At 54.6% G+C, this 23,279-nt stretch overlaps 1 protein-coding gene and 2 long non-coding RNA genes across 3 annotated transcripts; 2 read left to right on the top strand and 1 right to left on the bottom strand.

Moving 5' to 3' along the window:
- Nucleotides 1-6,913: 6,913 nt before the first annotated feature.
- Nucleotides 6,914-15,193, bottom strand: LOC119142029 (vigilin-like). Its single transcript, XM_037374733.1, is given in 12 exon segments — nt 6,914-7,123; nt 7,426-7,557; nt 7,725-7,805; nt 8,144-8,257; nt 8,518-8,622; nt 10,435-10,539; nt 11,101-11,208; nt 11,423-11,461; nt 11,464-11,631; nt 12,481-12,696; nt 13,172-13,378; nt 15,035-15,193. Coding segments are annotated over 12 exon segments (1,644 nt in total).
- Nucleotides 15,194-15,962: 769 nt separating this feature from the next.
- Nucleotides 15,963-16,725, top strand: LOC119142030. Its single transcript, XR_005102135.1, has 2 exons — nt 15,963-16,196; nt 16,594-16,725. It is a non-coding gene; the product is annotated as an uncharacterized LOC119142030 (long non-coding RNA).
- A 2,709-nt stretch (nt 16,726-19,434) lies between these two features.
- LOC119142031 lies at nt 19,435-20,801 on the top strand. Its single transcript, XR_005102136.1, has 3 exons — nt 19,435-19,594; nt 20,169-20,216; nt 20,515-20,801. It is a non-coding gene; the product is annotated as an uncharacterized LOC119142031 (long non-coding RNA).
- Nucleotides 20,802-23,279: the final 2,478 nt, after the last annotated feature.

Raw genomic sequence — 23,279 nt, 5'->3', positions numbered from 1 at the left:
CCAGCCCGTCCCAGCCCACCACAGCCCACCCCGGCCCACCACGGCCCGTCCCAGCCCACCACGGCCCGTCCCAGCCCACCACGGCCCGTCTCAGCTTACCACAGCAAACCACGGCCCGTCCCGGCCCACCACGGCCCGTCCCAGACAACCAGAGCCCACCACAGCACACCACAGCCCGTCCCAACCCACCACAGCCCGTTTCAGCACGTCCCGGCCCACCACAGCCCGTCCCGGCCCACCACATCCCGTCGCGGCCCACCACAGCCCGTCTCAGCTCACCACAACCCACCACACCCCGTCCCGGCCCGTCTCAGCTCACCACAACCCACAACACCCCGTCGCGGCCCACCACAGCCCGTCGCGGCCCACCAGAGCCCGTCGCGGCCTGTCCCAGCCCATCCCAACCCACCACAGGCCATCACAGCCCACCACAGCCCGTCCCAACCCACCACAGCCCGTTTCAGCACGTCCCGTCCCACCACGGCCCGTCCCAGCCCACCACGGCCCGTCCCAGCCCACCACGGCCCACCACAGCTTGTCGCACCACACCACAGCCCGTCCCAGCCCACCACAGCCCGTCCCAGCCCACCAAAGCCCACCACGGCCCACCACAGTTCACCACGGCCCATCCCAGCCAACCATGGCCCTCCACGGCCCCCCACAGCCTGTCCCTGCCCACCACAGCCTGTCCCGGCCCACCAGAGCCCGTCCCAGCCCACCAGAGCCCGTCCCAGCCCATCACAGCCCGTCCCAGCCCACCACAGCCCGTCCCAGCCCACCACAGCGCACCAGAGCCCGTCACAGCAAGTCCTAGCCCGTGCCAAACTGTCCCAGCCCGTCCCAGACCGTCCCTACCCACCACAGCCCACCACAGCCCGTCCCAGCCCACCACAGCCCGTCCCAGCCCACCACAGCCCGTCCCAGCCCACCACAGCCCGTCCCAGCCCGTCCAAGCACACGACAGCCCCTCCCAGCTCACCACAGCTTACCACAGCCCGTCCCAGCCCACCACAGCCCACCGCAGCCCGTCCCAGCCCACCGCAGCCCGTCCCAGCCCACCGCAGCTGAACACGGCCAGTCCCAGCTCACCACGGCTCACCACGGCCCGTCCCAGCCCAGCACAGCCCACCACAGCCCGTCCCAGCCCAACACCTCCTGTCCCAGCCTATCCTAGACAATCCCAGCCCACCACAGCCCCTCTCAGCTCACCACAGCCCGTCCCAGCCCACCACAGCCCGTCCCAGCCCACCACAGCCCGTCCCAGCCTGTCCAAGCACACGACAGCCCCTCCCGGCTCACCACAGCTTACCACAGCCCGTCCCAGCCCACCACAGCCCACCACAGTTCGTCCCAGCCCGTCCAAGCACACGACAGCCCCTCCCGGCTCACCACAGCTTACCGCAGCCCGTCCCAGCCCACCGCAGCCTGTCCCATCCTGTCCCAGTCCGTCCCAGCCCACCACGGCCCACCACAGCCTGTCCCAGTCCGTCCCAGCCCACCACAGCCCACCACGGCCCGTCCCAGCCCACCAGAGCCCGTCCCAGCCCACCAGAGCCCACCACAGCCCGTCGCAGCCCACCACGGCCCGTCCCAGCCCACCACGGCCCGTCCCAGCCCACCACGGCGCACCACGGCTCTTCCCAGCCCACCACGGCCCACCACGGCCCACCACGGCACGTCCCAGCCCACCACGGACCACCACGGCCCACCACGGCACGTCCCAGCCCACCACGGACCACCACGGCCCACCACGGCACGTCCCAGCCCACCACGGCCCACCAAGGCCCGTCCCAGCCCACCACCGCCCACCACGGCCCGTCCCAGCCCACCACGGCCCGTCCCAGCCCACCACGGCCCGTCCCAGCCCACCACGGCCCACTACAGCTCTTCCCAGCCCCCCACAGCCCATCCCAGCACACCACAGCCCGCCTTCAACACGTCCCATCCCATCCCAGCACACCCCAGCTCACCACAGCCCACGACAGCCCGTCCCAGGCCACCACAGCCCGTCCCAGCCCATCACAGCCAGCCACGGCCCACCACAGCCCACCACAGTTCACCACGGGCAGTCCCAGGCGACCACGGCCCATCCCAGCCCACCACAGCCCTTCCCGGCCCACCACAGCCCTTCCCGGCCCACCACAGCCCGTCCCAGCCCACCACGGCTCACAACGGCCCGTCCCAGCCCACCACGGCCCGTCCCAGCCCACCACGGCCCGTCCCAGCCCACCACGGCCCGTCCCAGCCCACCACGGCCCGTCCCAGCTTGTCCCAGCCCGTCCCAGCTTGTCCCAGCCCGTCCCAGCCCACCAGAGCCCACCACAGCCCGTCCCAGCCCACCAGAGCCCACCACAGCCCGTCCCAGCCCACCAGAGCCCACCACAGCTCGTCCCAGCCCACCACGGCCCACCGCAGCCCACTACATACCGTCCAAGCCCGTCCCAACCCGTCCCAGCACGTGCCAGCCCGTCCCAGCCCACCGCAGCTGAACACGGCCAGTCCCAGCCCACCACGGCTCACCACGGCCCGTCCCAGCCCAGCACAGCCCACCACAGCCCGTCCCAGCCCAACACCTCCCGTCCCAGCCTATCCTAGACAATCCCAGCCCACCACAGCCCGTCCCAGCTCACCACAGCCCGTCCCAGCCCGTCCAAGCACACGACAGCCCCTCCCAGCTCACCACAGCTTACCACAGCCCGTCCCAGCCCACCACAGCCCGTCCCAGCCCGTCCCAGCCCACCGCAGCCCGTCCCAGCCCACCGCAGCTGAACACGGCCAGTCCCAGCCCACCACGGCTCACCACGGCCCGTCCCAGCCCAGCACAGCCCACCACAGCCCGTCCCAGCCCAACACCTCCCGTCCCAGCCTATCCTAGACAATCCCAGCCCACCACAGCCCTTCTCAGCTCACCACAGCCCTTCCCAGCCCACCACAGCCCGTCCCAGCCCACCACAGCCCGTCCCAGCCCACCACAGCCCGTCCCAGCCCACCACAGCCCGTCCCAGCCCACCACAGCCCGTCCCAGCCCACCACAGCCCGTCCCAGCCTGTCCAAGCACACGACAGCCCCTCCCGGCTCACCACAGCTTACCACAGCCCATCCCAGCCCACCACAGCCCACCACAGTTCGTCCCAGCCCGTCCAAGCACACGACAGCCCCTCCCGGCTCACCACAGCTTACCGCAGCCCGTCCCAGCCCACCACAGCCTGTCCCATCCCGTCCCAGCCCACCACGGCCCACCACAGTTCGTCCCAGCCCGTCCAAGCACACGACAGCCCCTCCCGGCTCACCACAGCTTACCGCAGCCCGTCCCAGCCCACCACAGCCTGTCCCATCCCGTCCCAGCCCACCACGGCCCACCCCGGCCCGTCCCGGCCCGTACCAGCCCGTCCCAGCCCACCCCGGCCCGTCCCAGCCCACCCCGGCCCGTCCCAGCCCACCCCGGCCCGTCCCAGCCCACCCCGGCCCGTCCCAGCCCACCACAACTCGTCCCAGCCCACCACAACTCGTCCCAGCCCACCACAACTCGTCCCAGCCCACCACAACTCGTCCCAGCCCATCCCAGACCGTCCCAGCCCATCCCAGACCGTCCCAGCCGGTCTCAGCTCACCACAACCCACCACAGCACGTCCCAGCACACCACAGCCCACCACAACCTATTACAGCTTACCACGGCCCGTCCCGGCCCACCGGGGCCCGGCCCGGCCCACCGCGGCCCGTGCCAGCCCACCGCGGCCCGTGCCAGCATGTCCCAACCCAACACAGCCCGGCCCACCACTAGCCCGCCCCGGCCCACCACTAGCCCGCCCCGGCCCACCACTGGCCCGCCCCGGCCCACCACTGGCCCGCCCCGGCCCACCACTGGCCCGCCCCGGCCCACCACTGGCCCGCCCCGGCCCACCACTGGCCCGCCCCGGCCCACCACTGGCCCGCCCCGGCCCACCACTGGCCCGCCCCGGCCCACCACTGGCCCGGCCCACCACGGCCCGTCCCGGCCCATCCCGGCCCACCACGTCCCACGAAAGCCAGTCCCAGCCCAGCACAACCCACCAAAGCCCACCACGGCCCTCCACGGCCCGTCCCGGCCCACCGCGACCCGTCCCAGCCCACCACAGCCCGCCACAGCCCATCACGGCCCTGCCCGGCCCACCACAACTCCCCCCAGACCACCACGGCCCGCCCCGGCCCGCCACAACACACCACAGCCCGCCTCGGCCCGCCACAACACACCACAGCCCACCCCGGCCCGCCCCATCCCCAGCTAATGACACAACATCCCCGTAGCTTACAGTCCGAAGCGTGGCACTGAAGATGCCAAGATGGCGTACAGTATGAAAGCCGAGGACAAAAGACTTAGCCCTATCCTTACGGTTGGCTCCTGCTAGACCTAGACGTGCAAGTATCTGCGGCCCAGTGTAAATGCCCTAGGCCTCCTGCTAAGACCGAAGGAGCAGGCATCAGGCACACGCTACCAACTGTAGCCCAAGACGCCTTGCTCAGCCACACCCCCACGGGCACTCAGCAGTAATTAACAGTAAGCAAGAAGCGCAAGCTTGACTTCGTCACGGCAACCTTCAGGGCTGGTAAATCTTGTGCCAGCCACCGCAGTCACACAAGAACCCAAGCCAACAGTCACACGGCGTAAAGAGTGGACTAGAGCCTGTCATAATAACTAGGAAACCGAAACACAACTAAGCTGTCGTAAGCCCGAGATACCCCTAAGGCCAACCGAAAGATGATCCTAGTAAACCTGACGGACCAGGCCCCACAAAAGCTAGGGCTCAAACTGGGATTAGATACCCCACTATGCCTAGCCCTAAATCCTGACGTACACCGTATCAAAACACATCCGCCCGAGAATTACGAGCACAAACGCTTGAAACTCTAAGGACTTGGCGGTGCCCCAAACCCACCTAGAGGAGCCTGTTCTGTAAACGACACCCCATGCTACACCCTACCACTCCTCGCCAGAAACAGCCTCCATACCACCGTCGGCAGCTCACCCTAATTGAGGGACGCACAGTGAGCACAATAACCACCCCGTTAACACGACAGGTCAAGGTATAGCCCACGGAGTGGAAGTAATGGGCTATATTTTCTAAGATAGAACACTTCAACGGAAGGAAGCATTGTTTCCGTAAGGCGGATTTAGCAGTAAAGCAGGATAACATAAGCCTACTTTAAGTCGGCCCTGAGGCACGTACATACCGCCCGTCACCCTCCTCACAAGCTACCAACCCCAAATAACTAATCCACCACTATAGCCAAAGATGAGGTAAGTCGTAACAAGGTACGTGTACCGGAAGGTGTACTTAGTATACCGGGGCATAGCTATAAGACTAAAGCACTCTGCTTACACCTGAAAGATGTCTGTCACCAACCAGATCGCCCTGAGCCTCCTCTAGCCCAACCACAACACCCAAACAATTAATTAAAAATTCACCCCTCCATCACTAAACTAAAACATTTTCTTACCTTAGTATAGGCGATAGAAAAGGCCCACTGGCGCAATAGAGCTCTGTACCGCAAGGGATAGGTGAAATAAAAGTGAAACCTCAAGCAATAAACAGCAAAGATACGCCCTGTGAGGCACAGAAGAAGAGTTCTGCTCCCTGCCTTCTGTGGTGAGCAAAATTAACCCTTCAGGGTTGCAGTCGTTATGAACCCAAAAAAGTCACTTTGGGAAAGTACAGCACTCCTCCCATACAGAAGGTACCAGGAAAAATTCTCTTGCTGTTGTCCACCCTGCCCTGGCAGCCGTGTGAGGAACAGCACGAAAGCTCTTCTCCCTGCTTTCTGTGGTGAGAACATTGACCCAAACCTTTTGCACTCATGCAGAACTAAAAGAAAAAATAAGTCTTGGGAAAGTGCAGCACAGCTCCCCTGGAGAAGGTGCCAGGAAGGAATTCTCTTGCTGCTTCTCACCCTGCCCTGGCAGCCATGTGAGGCACAGCACAAAAGTTCTGCTCCCTGCTCTTTGGGGTGAGAAAATTGACACAGCACTTTTGCAATAATACATAGATTTGGACACCCAGTCATTTTGTTACCGAAATCTCGGAATGAAAAACTTATCGACACCAATGTGATGTAGATAAGCAGACACTTCTTTATTGACGGCCGGGTGCGTGAGCGAGTCCTCTCATGATCAACGCACACCAGGTCCCAAAATCAGATTCCATATATAGAACTTATTCATACATATTCATTAAATATTCATACATAATCATAACATTTCCCATAAATCATTAACATATTCTCCTCCCATATCCGATTCTGCGCAATAAAGCTTAGAAAGATCTAGAAATGGGTCTGGGGTACGATTTGGGTAGCTGGTATATGAGTTGGTGGTCGCGATCTCCCCCTGCCGGAATTACCTTTTACTAAAGTTCACAGTTTCTTGGCAGGTAACTACAAGCTGTTCCAGTCGATTCTCCCCAGTTTCCATTAATCCTACATTCTGACATCTCAATATACTTTCTATATACAGAAGACTAGTTAGATACAAAGAAACCCTTCAAACCCTAAATTATTACTTAAGTTTCAACAATGATTCCAACCCATTCTTCTGGCCTTAGTACAAAAGGGTACAAAGGGTCTCACAACTGCTTTTACTAAATAATCATAACTTTCTTCAAAATATATTTTTATCCTCCTATATTTCTATTCTATAAAATAACCCTATAAAATAAGATAATCATTTCAACTTTTTAACAAATCGACAACAATTTCATTCATAATAGGGGGGATCTAGGTGGAATAGACCTTTCCTTTTTCTTTCTTCAACGATTTCCTGACTTGATGGTCTCCTTCCCTCCTTCAGGTGCCCACCTTTTCTTTTCTAGTTACTCAGACTAGATGCCTTTCTCAACACAGAGCATTGCCATTTATTTATTTATTAAGACCTTGTGCTGTTTCACAGGTGCAGCAGCTCTTTCTTGGCTTTCTCCACACCCTGGGCTGGGCCCCTGATGATCACGCTGTCACTGCCAGAGCCCTTGGTGGGGAAGTGGATGTGGACTCCACCACAGTCCTCCACGATGGAGCGGACGAAGCGGCCTTTGGCACCAATGAGGGAACTGTGCAGTTTGGAAGGAATAGAGACCTCCACCTCTGTGCTGTTGGCCTAAGGGAGGACAGTACCAGCCTCTTGAGTCAAGCTGCAGAAATGTGTTTGCACCCACTCTGCTTACCCTCTGACTCCCACCTTGCTAGGAGCTTTATAGAGCTGGAAGAAATGCCTGAGCAGAGGGTTTGGAGACTGGCTACTCCTGACAGGAGCAGTCACAAACTTTGGTTTACAAGTCAAGAACAGACCGACACGTTTGTCTCCACCCTGCCCTCACCCATTACAACCACGTCTGTACCTGTGTCTTCTAGCAACATTGTCAAGTCCCTCAGCTACAAAAGGCCGGTTGCTTCACTAACCAGCTCCTTCTGGGTGGCAAGAATCCTGTGGTGAGCAGCCTCACAGTTTGCCCTCTTGCCTGTGATAACAATTGTCTCCGAGTTGCTGTTCTTTGCTGGGAGATCAATTTTGGTGTTGCTTTCTTTACGGATCTGCCACAAAGGAAAAAAAAAAATATCATCTCAGAAGTGTCCCATGTCAGAAGAAAAGCCCTTGCAGGCTATATTGGACATCACCAATGAGCAGGAGAGAGCATCCAGTGGGATTTTGCTGCAGGCAGTGATCATCACGAGCACTTGAGTTAGGAACAATATCTCACCTTCTTGATGTTGGCACCTCCTTTCCCTACGATGTTCTTGTGGAACTGTTTGCAGATGGGGACAGAAATAGAAAAGCTGTTTTCAACCTAAGGGAGAAAGGAAGGGAGACATGAAGATTACACTGTCGTGGCAAGGGAGGCCCGACTTCAGGAGCTCTGATAAACGAGCTTTTGAAAACAGGCTTAGACCCAAGGAAGTTCTCTATACGAGGGACTTTTGTAAGACTAAACAAAGGCAAGGACGTTCCCCTATAGCCTTCCCATAACAGGTACTACCCCCTGCCTCCATTCAGCCAAAACAGCGCCGACAGCTCCCTCCTCTTGAGGTGTTTTAGCTCTACCCAAGCCAGTAGAGCTCTGCTTTGCCCCAGGGTTATCCAGGCACGTAGGAGGGAAGTGCAGGCAGAAGACCTCCTTACCAGGTCTGCCACCATCTTTTGCGTGTACTCGGTGCACTTCTCCACCTCGTTTTTGGGACCTCGGAGTTGGACGATGTCACTCTTGTGTGCAGGGTCTGGGAAGCTGATGATAACCTGCAGGAGCGGTCATTTATAGTTAGCTCAAGCAAAAGCAAGAACCCTTGTGTCAGACACATGCAAAGGTTGGGGGGATCCTACCCATGCCCTTTCCCATTCAGAAAAGGGGAACCGTGTTAGCGGCCTCTGGCTAAAAGAACTATCTTCTCAGACACTTGCGCTACAGAGCCACTAAAGTTACGACTTCTGTGACGACAGGCCTACTACCCATGTAGGAAAGAACCCCTCTGGATTCCTCCTCTCCTACAAAGCCTTACCTCTGGGAATTGCTCCCGGATTTCCCAGACCCGCTCAGCCTTCTGCCCAATGACGGTCCGGTGGAATTTCTGCTCAACGATTAGGTCCGCAGCGTGTTCATTTTCCTGATGGGAACAGAGGGCACACTGAGTGTTCAGCCGGAGAGCCATCTACTTTGACTTAGCGGTTTGCTGCCCGACGGTTTACTTGCCAGCACTGTCCCTCTTTTCTCCAGACCAAATTCACTCTGCGTTGACAGAGAAGGGCTACCCGAGGGAACAGGGGAAGACATTTGTGAAGAGGAACTTGCACTTGTCATGAGATCCAAGTGCTCCGTGGGCAAGGGGCACACACTCGCACCAGAAGGTTACAAGGGAACACGAGAGCCCAAACCCTGCAGTCTCCCAAACATCACATCCTACTCACTCACCATGGGGACATGTTGCAGTGCTATCAAACTAGCAGACCACAACAAGGCTTTACCATTGGCCATATTCTACTGCCGGTGCCGTAGCACCTTCCTCCAGAGGCCAGACCACACTGCTCCTCCTCCAGCTGACACCCTCTCCCACAAGCCACAGGGCTATTTAACCCCTTAGCGGGAACCAGCTACACCTGCACATCGTCCACGTCAATCAACCCACTGCCTCTGAGGCAAGGCCACAGCTGCGTGTTATCAATGCTAATCAACCCACCGCCTTCATTCCTCTACAGGGAGAAGCTCACCAAGCACATTTCCACCACCCACAACTGGCTGCTAAAATGTCATTCGCACAGAGAAGTAATTCCACTACTGTTCAGGCTCCCAAGGTACTTTCACCCGTTAAAGCCATCGCAAGGCCTCACGGCCCATTTCTCTCCTTGTACCACCACCACTCCAGGAAAGCAGAGGAAACGTGATGGAGACAGCACACTGGGTGAGCTACAGAGCCCCTGATACCATCTACTAAACACGAAGAGTGTGAGCATGGGAAGGACTAGAAAGGCACTCCACTTACCGTTTAGCTGCTTTCTTGCCAATGAGGGGTCGGTGGAATTGGTGGTCAGCCTTGATTATTGCGTAATCCATGCCGTGGATCTAAAAAGAATTATATTTTATATATATATATGTATGTGTGGATAACTGGCTAGCTGAAAAGGGTCACATAGACATAGTCCAGCTGGCTGGACAAAAATGCACATCGCTCTCAGCTTATCTGAAGTAAAGCAAAATACACTGTCTTTGGCTGTCCTTGTTACACAGTAACAGGAAGATTTTGGTGGGAAAAGAATGTTGCAGGTGGGAACAGAAAACTACAGAAGAGAAACTAGGGGCGGACTTGATATTTAGGTAACTAACCAATAATGAGCTTAACTTTTGTAATATGTATGAGCTAATTATAAGAAGGCATAAAAGGTGACTGTAAGGGACAATAAACGAAGTCTGCTGATCACTCATATTGAGCGACTGTGTCTTCCCTCCGTCGCGACATGTATGTATGTACAATATTATATATTATATTATATAGGGCCAGGTAGGACAGGCCACCACTTCTGTCTCGTGCCCTAAGTAACTGCCTACTGCCAGTATTGGCACTGACTCACCAGCGGTCAGCTACAAGCACTTCTGCTCTTAAGCAGAGCACAAGCATTCCTCTGCTTTGAGAAGAGAGCATTGTGCTCATGAAACATTGAAAAGACTGACTTCTATGCCTCTCCAGCTATAACAAAGAGAATCCTTCCTTCTCTGCACCAAAAAAATTAATGCTGACTTTTCAAGGATGCTATGGATGAGTTTCATAACCAAGGGGTGTCATCCACCTGCCACACAATTTGTCTCCTGCAAGTTCGATTAAGCATGTCAAGACATCCTATGGATGTGACAAACACCTCATCACCTCTGCTCTGTTGCCCCTTCTTCCCCCAGTTTCTTACTGGAACTAGTAACTCCAGCTCACCAGTTCCTTGAGCATGGCTTCAATCTGTTCCTGAGCCACATGCACATCTTCTGTAGGTCCTTCCAAAGTGATGTTATCCTCTCCTCCAGTGAATTTGATGTGAACCTTGAGGTGAAGGACAATGAATCTCTTCAGAATTTGCCAAGATCCAAGCCAGGCCAATGCTCTTGGTCAGGCCTACACCATCGATCCCTGCCACTAAGAGATGCGCCTCCTCCCAAAAAGCCCAAACAAAATCCCCACAATTTTACGAGTCAGTAACTTAACGATTTCGGCCATATGGCAGTGCCTAGAGCCCAAGGCTCTGGTGCTGTCCCGGTTTCTGCAAGGGCTTTGGAGAAGTTTACTCATCTAGCCTTTATCTAGATACCGTCTAACTCCCCAGGGAGAAGCCTTGCTGCACTCGCCATTTCCAGGTATCCTACTACATCAGTTCTCAAAACAGCACCACATAAAGCTTCCTTGGAAGGGCTCAACCCATGACAATAACATAGGAGGAGCAGTGTTTGCAGCAGTAAAAGAGAGGGTTCCCTTGAACAGCAAAGATCTGTGTCATTTCCCCCTGGGTTTACCCACGCTAGAATACACCTCTCTCTTTCGTGACGAGTGATCTGGACTAAACCTTTTTCTACGCCGAGGGTGCTAAGCTAACCAGCTCATCCATACCTTTGGCATCTGCTGAGTTATTTTGGCCAGGTTCTGTCCTTTCTTTCCAATAATGAAACGATGAAGCCAAGAGGGGGCAGAGACCGAGGAGATGGTAAAACTGTTGGCCTGAGAGACAGAAAAACAGAGAAGCTGTTTGATGGACAAACTGGAAGAGGCCTTCACAACAATTCAGTTCCAATTCCCATGCTGCACCTCCGGTATTGACTTCTAAGCTGCACCTCTAATGGCCCAAGAGAGAGCACCCCCGCTACACCTGTCAGTGCTCACAAATGGATCTTCATGGGACCTTCAAAGGAGGCCTAGCCCATCTTGTCAGTACCTTTGCATAGACGTCAGTCAATGCTTGCCCAAGTTTTTCAGAGGCTCGCCTCGCAGTATCACCGTCCCCGAGCTCCTGTCAGTGGCTGGGATCTCGACAGAGACTCCAGTCTTCTCCAAGATCTCCTGCAGGGAATTCCCCTTGGGGCCGATGACATACTTGTGCTGGGACTTCTTCACCTCCACTGCAAGAGTAGTAGTCTTCTTTTTCTGTAGGGGCAGAGACACTGAGGCATCAATCACAAGGGGGCGGGGAAGGACAAGAGCGACAGGAAGAGGCACAAGATGCAGTCAAACTCTGCACCCAGCAAAGAGCAAAGCCAAGCTGAGCACAGTGGCTCGGCAGCACCCTAGCACCCCTTGGACCCCTGCCTACAGAAAGCCTTGTGCTCAAAAATTCACAGGGCAAGTACACAACTAGCATGCTGTGTCAAGCTCCCTGGGACACGGCATGCAAGAGACCACACACACACACACACAGGCATGTCGTTGTCGTCGTCCCCGTCCCCCCGTTGGACAACAGGGTTCAACTCCCAGCCGTCTCCCAGGCAGTGCTGTGATGCAACACTGTGCAGGCTATAAGCCGATTGTTGAAATCCGGACTGGTACAAATACAGACCTAACCACGAGGAAAAACAGCCCAGCAACCCACAACAAGGATATTCACAGCAGCGTTGGCTGTGGGAAATAAACTGGAGTGACATTCACTCTTCAGCAACTTCTACTTAGGTAGCAACTTTGATACTGTCAGCTGGCCACCACTGTAGACTTCACACTTCTTTCCTTCCTTAGTAGCACCGGTGTGAACAAGAGCCAGGGGAGCTCTTGGTGGCCTGCTAAGTCCCACGATACAGAAAAGCAAGAAATCTGTCACCTCCCTGATAGTATCAGCCCAGCTCCCACTCTGCCGAGTGAGGAAACGGTAGGATTCAGGGTCATGTACTGCAAGGGCTGCTGAGCCAGGTGCAACAGAGGGATGCACAAAAGTAGAACAAGAAGGGAAGAGTGCCTAGGAGCAGGTGCCAGGGGAAGGTGGGAAGCTTTATGGACCATCCGTACCTTCTCCTCATAGATCTTCTTAACTCGAGCCACAGCCTGGGCTAGTTGCTCCTTTTCTCCGCTGAAGACTATCTCTGTCTTGTTGACACTGGGTGGAGGAATGTCGATGCGCGTCCCTGTGTCCTGCATGAGCTCCCTCACCAGCTTGTTGTAAGGGCCGGCAATGAAAGGGTGGTACACTTTCTCCACGTCCAGCCGCTCCACGGCACGCTTATCCTGGAAGAGCCCAGCAACAGACCTTGGTGGGAACTGCCCTCTGTATTACAGTCTCTGCCAGGCACAGCTAAGTTCCCAGGGGTGTCCTGCCTGACACTCTGGCCCAAGCAACCTTCTCAGTTTGCGGGCTTGTAGATCTCCACCTCTTTCCATCTACAAATACGGTTGCTGCTGCTGCTCCTTGTTTACGATATTCACCCCTGTGATCTCCTGCCTTATCTCAGCTGGCACCTAAGACGCGTCGCTTCAACTATCAAATGCTTGTTTTGGCCTCAGAGATGGACAAAACGCAGCACAAGAAGTTTCAGGACCTGGCAGCGGTGCTCATACAGCCGGCGAGTGGCACAGTATACCACTCTGTTCAGGCTAACGTTAGCCACTGACTGTAGCCACGGTGGCTGCAAACTCCGACTATACCGTGGGGAAGCAAAATGGCTGACCAGCTAATGCCATGAGAGAGATCATACTGAGGTACCTGCTCAGCGGAGATAAGCAGGATCTCGTGCCGGGCCTTCTCAATCCCTTCTTTAGTGCTGCTGATCTTGATCTGGTTGCTGGGGTCATCTGGGCGGGGGACCTGCATTTTGGTTGCAGTTTTGAGCTTCAGGTCCTGCAGCCTCTCACCCTTCTTTCCAATGACAAAACAGTGGTGCTCCTTGGGGATGGCAACTGTCGCTGAAGCCTGCGGCAGAAGAACTAAGCGTCTGTGAAAAGCCTTGCCTGCACTGGCAGATCCACAGGAACAGAGCCAGGGAAAGCAAGGTAGACGCTGCTCAGCGGTACTGCTCCTCAGAGCAAACACAACGCCTTCCCAGCACATTCTGTCCGAGGGCTGACACTGTACCAGCTGATCTACAGTGCCTCTATGCCAGGAGTATAAACCCCACCTTTCCCTCAAAACCCTTCTGTTTGCACAGGAGCAGTACCCTGAATTAGCAAAGGCCTTCCGACACAGACGAGGAGGTGCCTCTCCTCCAGTGTAAGACACCAGACAACAACTGAGATGGCAGCGCACAGCTGGAGTTTATCTGAACTCTGACATCTGCTGCCAAGGCTACAGAGAACAAGACATACAGTATGACTCCTAGGAAAGAGAAATTCAACACCAGAAACCTACTGCAGGAGGCAGGCAGCTAGCACATGCTTACCACTACTGAAGTGCTAAGGTGTCTTCAAGTGTAGCACATGCTGCTCCTGGAACTGCTTCTAGAAGGCCCCACATGCAAAAGGGGTCCTTCTCAATCTACCATTAAAGGGATGCTCTATACAAGGGCTTCCCGACTTCTTCCCTTCTCACTGAGTTTTTGCAGGTCTGGTAGCTGATGACTGCTATCGTGCTCCTGATCCCTCTGATTAGGTAACCACTAACAGCAATCAGACAATGAAAATGCAAGCTATAATGGAAAAATAAAAGATGAAGAAAAGATCACTCGGTGTGACTTTTCAGCTCTGTGTTCCTGTCCTGAAGCCAGCCAAGCCTAAGAGAAGCTGGAACAGAGACACAGCTTCCAGACCTGGGGCCAGGGCAGTAGGAGGTATATTTGAGAACAGTGGCTCATGGATCTGTGGCGGCACAACCTGAACTGTTTTTTTCAGATGCACTTTGTGGATGTAGGGTTTCGTTCCTTTCTCTTTCCTCTGGCAGGGTATGACACAGGGGCTGAACAGCGCTAAGCAGACATGGTATTAACATCACATTACCTACCTTTGGCATTATACTTTAAAACACACTGCAACACCTGGCTGCGATACATCCTAACAAGAGCTACCACCTTGACTATGAGCTCAAGAACCATAAGGGAAGAGATCAAAACCTAGAGGACTGAAGCAACCGAAACAACAGGGTTGTGGCTCCTTACCAGCGTGCCTTGATTACACAAGGCAGAACCCTGACCCGAAGCTTTTGGCTTTGGCAGGACTTCCTTTTCTCTACTTTTCTTTCTCCCAGCCTTCCACGTTCTCCTCTGAAGGACTTCAGGAAAAGCACAGTCCCGTTCTCACACACTACTAGCTTTGTGTGTGAGGCTCCTGCACCAGCACCTCAGCACAAAGTCACTGGTTGCAACTCAAATGTTCCAGAGATGGCAGACTCCACGCTTCATGCAACACCACGGCCTGTAATTAACTTGGAACCCTATTTGAAGCCTCATTCCCATTCCAAATTGCCAATTGGGTGCTTTGAAAACGTATGGCGAAGCTGAATTAGTCACGTAACAACATACCTCTTTGGCTTACAAGCACACGGGCCCAAGGGTCTCAAAGCATTTGCGAGTCTTGGGGAAGAGCAAAGACGAAGGCAGAAACAGTTAGATGCCCTCTCCTGAGTCTGCAGTCGAGCGACAATCTGCTTCCGAGCCTTCGTGACTGCTTCCGGCTTGCCAGAGACCACGATCGAAAGGCCCTGGTCCTTTGCGAGAGACAGCTCCAGGTGAGCCCCTGTCTTCCGCATGATGTCAAGGCAGATCTTGGCCTGCTCGCCTTCTCCAAACTGATTCATGTCCTTGTATTTCCTCTCCTCCAGTGGCACATGGAACACCTGCTCAGCCACGGGACAGACAAAAGCAGGGCACAGCAAGGTGTCCAGTGTGCTTTTGATTATCAGTGTCTCCCTCTCTTACTGCCACACAGGAGGACTTCACTGGTGTACTAAGTTCCCAGATTTAGGCGACCCATCAGCCTTTCCAGTGGAGACACCAGCTGCAGTACAAGGGCACGGCAGCAGGCAGTGTGTCCCAAACTGAGTGCTCTCCTAAAGAACATGCTGTTGGGGGAGGGGGGGGGGGGGGGGGGGGGGGGGGGGGGGGAACACTTCAATGCATTAGCACTCGCTCCTTGAATTCTGCAATCCTCCCTTCAGGCCTGTTCCAGCTATCTGTGGAACAGGGATGCAGAGCTTCTTCTGGGCAGTTTTTCAACACATCCCTCCCCGTCCGGAGCAGTCCTAGCATTCAGCTGCGGTCTTCCTTGTGCCTCAGGGCAAAGTACAGCAAAGAGGCAGTTACTCTGACACACTAAGGGATTTCATACTCCAGGGAAAGCTTCACTTCACCTACTTTTTGGAGGGATGAAAAGGAGGGACATAAGACACCCACTCCCACCAACCTGAGTGATGACAGAAGCCTTTATTGGCTGCACCTGTTCTGATTCTTTGGCCACCCAGAAGTTTACATCTCAATCCTTCCCAGCTTTGGAATCATCTCACACGTCGTAACCTATTACGCAGGCAAAAAAGAACCATTCGGCTACATAGGAATAGTCTGAGCCACAACGAAGTGGTGTGGAGCCGAAGGGGACTGCGATTTAATGGTGATGGAGCCATTTGGACTGAGTCTTGAAGATCTCTTCGGTTTTTGTTCAAGGAAACTTAGTCTCGAGACAGTCCTATTGCTCGCTGGCAAAATGGTAGGAACCTGCTTTGTTGATGTTGACGACGCAGTATGTTGGAATATTAAGATTCCTTGAGAGATCAGAACCAAATGCGTTGTTTCTCTAATGTAAAGGTGAATAGGCCTGTATCATTAAAGGAAAGACTCAAAATGGGTTTTGTTTCTCTTAAGTACAAAGTGCCCCATCTAAAGTGATTACAAAGTCTTAAATGATTGTTAAAAAGCAGACTTGTGCTGTTTGCAAACCATCTGTTGCACTGCTCAAAGACAAAAGACATTCACCCGAGAAAGTTTTTGGAAAGAAATGTCAAATAGGCATGGGGAAAGAGCTGGAGAGGTTTATGTATTGTCTATCGAATTATGTTCTCTTTCATGCCCTTACATTTTACAATAAAAAGTTTCATGACCTCTTTTCTCGTTAAGACAATGTTGCTAGTCTTTTTATAAGGAAAAAAAAGCGTCTGCCTAGTCTCTCGAGTGATTTTTTTTGTTTTTCTTTCTTTTTCTCTAGACTAGTTGAATCGAATATGTTCGCTCTAAGACCTTCATCCACCGAGATGTGAAGCCAGGCAACTTCCTAACGGGCCGTGGGCAGAGTTCCCTTATTGATTCCATTCCTATAATAAACTGTGCAGTCTGTTAGATAGACGGGCTGCAGTACCCAATTGTTTTCGCCAGGCGGCAGCACCGCTCCATGCGGAGTAAGGGCAGGGCATGCGCAGAAACGGCTTGACGCCAAAGGGGCGGGGCTTCCGGCCTAGTCGCATGCATATGACGCAATCCCGCTTTGACGCATGAGCAGAAGCCTTTCTGGCAAACCAAGGGCAGCGCATGCGCAGAAACGGCTTGACCCCTAGGGGCGGGGCTTCCGGCCTCGTGCGTATGGGCTACGCATCCGGCCCCGGAAGGTGGGTTCACTTCCGGCCCGCGCGGCGCGCGGCTCCTCCGAAAGGACCGGCTGCAGTACCCATTTAAATTTCGCTAGGTGGCAGCAGCGCTCCACCAACAGGGCCGGCTGCAGTACCCAATTATATTTCGCTAGGTGGCAGCAGCGCTCCACCAACCGGGCGGCTGCAGTACCCTTTATATTTCGCTAGATGGCAGCAGCGCTCCACCAACAGGGCCGGCTGCAGTACCCAAATATATTTCGCTAGATGGCAGCAGCGCTCCATCAACAGGGCCGGCTGCAATACCGAAATATATTTCGCTAGATGGCAGCAGCGCTCCACCAACGGGGCCGGCTGCAGTACCCATTTAAATTTCGCTAGGTGGCAGCAGCGCTCCACCAAAAGGGCCGGCTGCAGTACCCATTATATTTCGCTAGATGGCAGCAGCGCTCCACCAACAGGGCCGGCTGCAGTACCCAATTATATTTCGCTAGATGGCAGCAGCGCTCCACCAACAGGGCCGGCTGCAATACCCAAATATATTTCGCTAGATGGCAGCAGCGCTCCATCAACAGGGCCGGCTGCAGTACCCAAAAATATTTCGCTAGATGGCAGCAGCGCTCCATCAACAGGGCAGCGCATGCGCAGAAACGGCTTGACGCCAAAGGGGCGGGGCTTCCGGCCTAGTCGCATGCATATGACGCAATCCCGCTTTGACGCATGAGCAGAAGCCTTTCTGGCAAACCAAGGGCAGCGCATGCGCAGAAACGGCTTGACCCCTAGGGGCGGGGCTTCCGGCCTCGTGCGTATGGGCTACGCATCCGGCCCCGGAAGGTGGGTTCACTTCCGGCCCGCGCGGCGCGCGGCTCCTCCGAAAGGACCGGCTGCAGTACCCATTTAAATTTCGCTAGGTGGCAGCAGCGCTCCACCAACAGGGCCGGCTGCAGTACCCAATTATATTTCGCTAGGTGGCAGCAGCGCTCCACCAACCGGGCGGCTGCAGTACCCTTTATATTTCGCTAGATGGCAGCAGCGCTCCACCAACAGGGCCGGCTGCAGTACCCAAATATATTTCGCTAGATGGCAGCAGCTCTCCACCAACAGGGCCGGCTGCAGTACCCAAATATATTTCGCTAGATGGCAGCAGCGCTCCATCAACAGGGCCGGCTGCAGTACCCAAAAATATTTCGCTAGATGGCAGCAGCGCTCCACCAACAGGGCCGGCTGCAGTACCCAATTAAATTTCGCTAGATGGCAGCAGCGCTCCACCAACAGGGCCGGCTGCAGTACCCAATTATATTTCGCTAGATGGCAGCAGCGCTCCACCAACCGGGCGGCTGCAGTACCCAATTATATTTCGCTAGATGGCAGCAGCGCTCCACCAAAAGGGCCGGCTGCAGTACCCAAAATATTTCGCTAGATGGCAGCAGCGCTCCATCAACAGGGCAGCGCATGCGCAGAAACGGCTTGACGCCAAAGGGGCGGGGCTTCCGGCCTAGTCGCATGCATATGACGCAATCCCGCTTTGACGCATGAGCAGAAGCCTTTCTGGCAAACCAAGGGGCAGCGCATGCGCAGAAGCGGCTTTGACCCCTAGGGGCGGGGCTTCCGGCCTCGTGCGTAGGGGCTACGCATCCGGCCCGGGAAAGGAGGGTTCACTTCCGGCCCGCGCGGCGCGCGGCTCCTCCGAAAGGACCGGCTGCAGTACCCATTTAAATTTCGCTAGGTGGCAGCAGCGCTCCACCAACAGGGCCGGCTGCAGTAACCCATTTAAAATTTCGCTAGGTGGCAGCAGCGCTCCACCAACGGGGCGGCTGCAGTACCCTTTATATTTCGCTAGATGGCAGCAGCGCTCCAGCAAACGGGCGGCTGCAGTACCCAAATATATTCGCTAGATGGCAGCAGCGCTCCACCAACAGGGCCGGCTGCAGTACCCAATTATATTTCGCTAGGTGGCAGCAGAGCGCTCCACCAACCGGGCGGCTGCAGTACCCAAAAATATTTCGCTAGATGGCAGCAGCGCTCCACCAACAGGGGCGGCTGCAGTACCCAATATATTTCGCTAGATGGCAGCAGCGCTCCATCAACAGGGCAGCGCATGCGCAGACGCGGCTTGACGCCGAAGGGGGCGGGGCTTCCGGCCCCGTGCGTCTGGGCCGATGACGCAATCCCGCTTTGGCGCATGCGCAGAAGGGCTTTCTGGCCGACCGAGGGCGGCGCATGCGCAGAAGCGGCTTTGACCCCCTAGGGGCGGGGCTTCCGGCCTCGTGCGTAGGGGCAGATGGCGCATCCGGCCCCGGACGGTCGGTTCACTCCCGGCCCGCGCGGCGCGCTGGAGCGGCCGTGGAGGTGCGGAGCCTTCGCCGGGAGCCTGGAAGACTTTCGGGCCGGGACGTGCGGCGGCGCGCTCGGGCTGAAGGGCGGCCGGGGGCCGGCGGGCAGCGGCCCGGTCGGGGGGGATGTGGCGGCCCGGCGCTCGGCCGCGGCAGGGAGCGCCTGGTGCCGGCGGCGGGCGGGCTGAGGCAGGCGGGCGGCCCGGCCCGGGACCGGCGGGGCTGCCGGCGGTTCTCGTCTCCCCGGCAGGGACGGTGGTCAGCGGGCTCCTCACGGGGCTGCCTTTTTTTGGTTGTTTGTTTTTTTTTTTCTCTCGGAGCCGCGCCGCTACCTCGGCGAGGAGCGGCGGCAGGCAGGGCGGCCCCGGTGCTCGCTCGTGGCGGCGGCGCCCGGGAGAGGGGTCGGCCCGCGCCGCCCCGCCGCCCACCCGCCGCCGCCTCCGGGCTGCCCGGGCAGCCGCCGCAGCCCTGCGCGGGGCTTTGTCTTTCCCCCAGCCGCTGGCCTGAGCCGTGGCAGCCGGCTGGGGCTGCCGGCCCCCGCGGGCCGCAGAGAGGCTGCCTCGGGGCCTGCGGTAACGCTGTCGCGGGGGGGGGGGGTGTGTGGCTCAGGAGCCTCTTCCCGCCCCTGCGAGCGGGCCAGAGCAAGAAAAGGCAGCCGGCAGCGGAATCCCCAGCCGTCGCCCCCGACTGCTGCTTTCTCCGCAAGCCTTTTAACTGCCGGGGAGGGCTGGGAGGCAGCGGCAGCTCAGGTGTCTGGCTGGTCTTGTGTCGTGACAGTCAGCTCCGGGGCCGGAGCAGCCGAGGGGAAGAGGCCTTTTGGTTTGCTTCCCAGTGAAACGGGGTCTTTTGTTTTCCTTTGTCCCTAGGTTCGTCCGGAATCGTACGTTGACAAGTCAAGGGGAGCTGAACTGAAGGTCAGTCGAGATGTTTTTGCCTTAAGCGCGTCTACCTTTCAGGGTAACGCTTTCTTGGAAGTTGGAAACTGTCCTTTTTGAACACCAAACCAAACCCCGTACCTGGGAGGGCCATTTAGGGTGCTGCACTGTGTGTTTTATTCCCTGTCGGTCACTTGACACTAGCTGTACGTGCTCTCCAGGTTTGGCATGTTCTTACCCTGCTGGCTGAAAGATTCTGTCTTTTCACTTCCTCGGCTTGCCACAGGCCATAACAAATGTGTGTTTATAGACCGCTTTCCTTGCTCGCTGCTTTCAGATTTGAGCATCGATGCCATGGACGGAGCAGGAGAGCCTCAGCAGGAGGTAGAGCACAAGCTGTTTAAACAGCGCTTGGATAAAGCTGCCAATCGTGTGACTCCAGAAGCAGAGGACACGGTAAGATGCTATTCTGTTATTCTTGGATGGATGCTCGCATAGTCTTTCCATTACCGTATGCCTGCTATGAGATTCATGGGAACAAGGGATGGCTGAATTCACAGCGTTTTAAACACCACAAACTATTGAAAAGTTTATAGGACACAAGTCTATTACACTGGCAGATCAGACAAGCTCCTGTGTGTGTGTATATACGTTATACTCGGTACTTTTGCGAGGCAAGTCTTTGCCTGGTCCCTCTGAAATTGGGACAAGGACTCGTTGATTGCGTTTCAGGAGCAAAGCTGCTGAGTGAATAGGCTTTTCCTACTAGAAATCAAGCAGCTGCTCTGGCAAAAACTTGACTTTGGTTGCATTTTTAAATCCTAGGAGGCTGAGAAATGGGACGAGCTGGTTAGAGGAAAGAGCCTCTCTCCAGGGAAGGCTCTGCTGACTTGACCCTTAAGCCTAAACTTGTGTCTTACTATGTTTGCTTTGTGTGTGTTAATGCATACCTGATTAATAGATTTCAGTTGATTTATCAGTTACAAGTTGGAAGTAAGTGGTCCTTGGCTACATAAACCTCTCCTCTGTATTTTTGGACATGTTATGGCTTACTGTTCTACTTCAATACAAACCGGGAATGATTCTGGTAGTGTTGCAGTCTAATGGTAATACTGCAAGACTTTGTCTTTCTAAAACGTGAGGTCCTTGTTATCTGTTCTGGGAGATGGTTTTGTGTATTGGCATGAACTAAACTTGCTATTTGTTGTAACTCAGATTTAGTTTTCTGTTCTTAAAGCTGAAAGGCTAAACTAAGCCAAGAACTGAACAGTGGGTAGGTACGAGACCTCCTGGTGTCACAGAAGTGAGGTGATAGCGTTCTTACTGTTGTGTCATTAGCAGCCTTTCTGTATTCAGAGGCTGTGGCGTGACAATGTAATGTCTGGGGTCAAACCCTGCTTTTTGTACCCAATTCTCTGTTTCCACATATGGGCCTCCTGCCTTACTTGTGTTGCCAGTCTCCACTGGGATTACTAGGTCTGAACCGGTTGCTCTCGCTCATTATATTATCGAGGAGAGGAAGAGAAACTTGCAGGGAGCAAAGTGTCTCATCCAGGAGAGGCATTTTGAAAGCGATCAAATTGCATTGCATGCAACGAGCAATTTCTTCTGCTGTCTGGAAAAAGGATATGGCGAGTTTGATTTCCACCACATGTGGCAAGTTAGATTGGAAGTGTCCACCCACCTTTGTGAAACTCTATCAGTTTCTGTTAGTAACACTTGATGTTCAGTCAGTTATTTAAATGGCAACTATAGCAGTATTGTCTGGTAAAGGAAAAATCCACACAGACGTGGTTACCGCCGGGCTTGCTTTAGTCATGACTCAGAGCTGGGCCACCCCCCCCAGTGGGTGACAGAGAACCAAGGGATACAGCGTAGGTTATATACGCTTACCAGATCATTAGTCAATGTCTGAAGTTTTTAGGAGTTTCTTTTGGTCCTGTCAGTTCTGTGAATCCATCACCTGACTCTGTCGCAGTTGATTCACCTGCTCGGTTCCAGTCTCTGCCTCGGTTCCAAGCTCCTCCTTGGATCGTGATCTTCTTTCTGCCTGCTTTAACTCACACGCTCCTTCAAGCGCGCTTAGTCTTTGAAAGAGCAGTTCCTATTCACATGCACCAATTTTTCCAAAACCGCCTGTGTTTCTGAAAGCACCTGTGTCCACAGATTGATCATCTGTTGCTTCTCTGTTCTCCCACTGATTAACTGGACTGGGTTTTAAACCAGCCTTGGATTAGGGCTATGCTAGGGACGGGGCCTGGTTCTGCCACTTAGCTGCTTCGGCACTTTAAATTTCTTAGTTAAAAATACATTTTATTAACATTAACCTTAAATTTAGTAAAGCATACCTAAATATTATGGAGTAGTATGTGGAGGCTTTTCCTGATCATAGTTACATTCAAATAGTTAATAGCTTAATGATTTCTATGGTAGGTTGCATTCTGTGCTGGGATGTCTCTCATTAATTTCCACTGGATGGCGATAGAGGATTGAATTTTTTTATTTTATTTTTCTTTACTGTTTCGTTTCCTTTTAACATGGACCGAGTTTTCCAGTCATGTGTCATATCTGCATGCAAGTCGAGGACCATGTTAACAGCACAAAACTTTGCATGTGGGGTTTTATGTACTGCAGTTTCTTTATAGTATCTAAGCTGTGTGCAGTACCTCTGGGTGCTCTCTGAGACAACTCGACAGGCAGCTACCGATTACATTCAGAACGCTGTTACTAGCTGCTGTATCTTGAAAGACTCCGTGTGTTGTACAGGTGTTCTTCAAATGGCAGGAATCATGGCTTTGACAAAGCGTAGGAATTACAGAGCTGCATTCTTCCTGACGCTATCTTTTAGTGTAATTACAGGATCAAAACCCGTACTGGTTGAATTCTTAATTGTACTCTCACCTTGTTTGAATGTTGTAAGCTGTAGAAAGTAAGTCTCATACAGTGGTTTAAGATGGGTATATTTTTCTAAAATTTTTTATTTGCTTGATCATAACTACCATAAAGTGAGGTTAACGATTGATTTTCATGCATATTTCATACTTCCTAATTAAAATCTCTTTTTTTGTTCTGTGGCTAATACGATGTCTTAAATACCTCACT

This window comes from Falco rusticolus, unplaced genomic scaffold (assembly GCF_015220075.1).
Source record: "Falco rusticolus isolate bFalRus1 unplaced genomic scaffold, bFalRus1.pri scaffold_174_arrow_ctg1, whole genome shotgun sequence".
NCBI lineage: Eukaryota > Metazoa > Chordata > Aves > Falconiformes > Falconidae > Falco > Falco rusticolus.
Note: the sequence above shows the minus strand (reverse complement) of the source record. Positions and strands in the feature narration are given on the sequence as shown.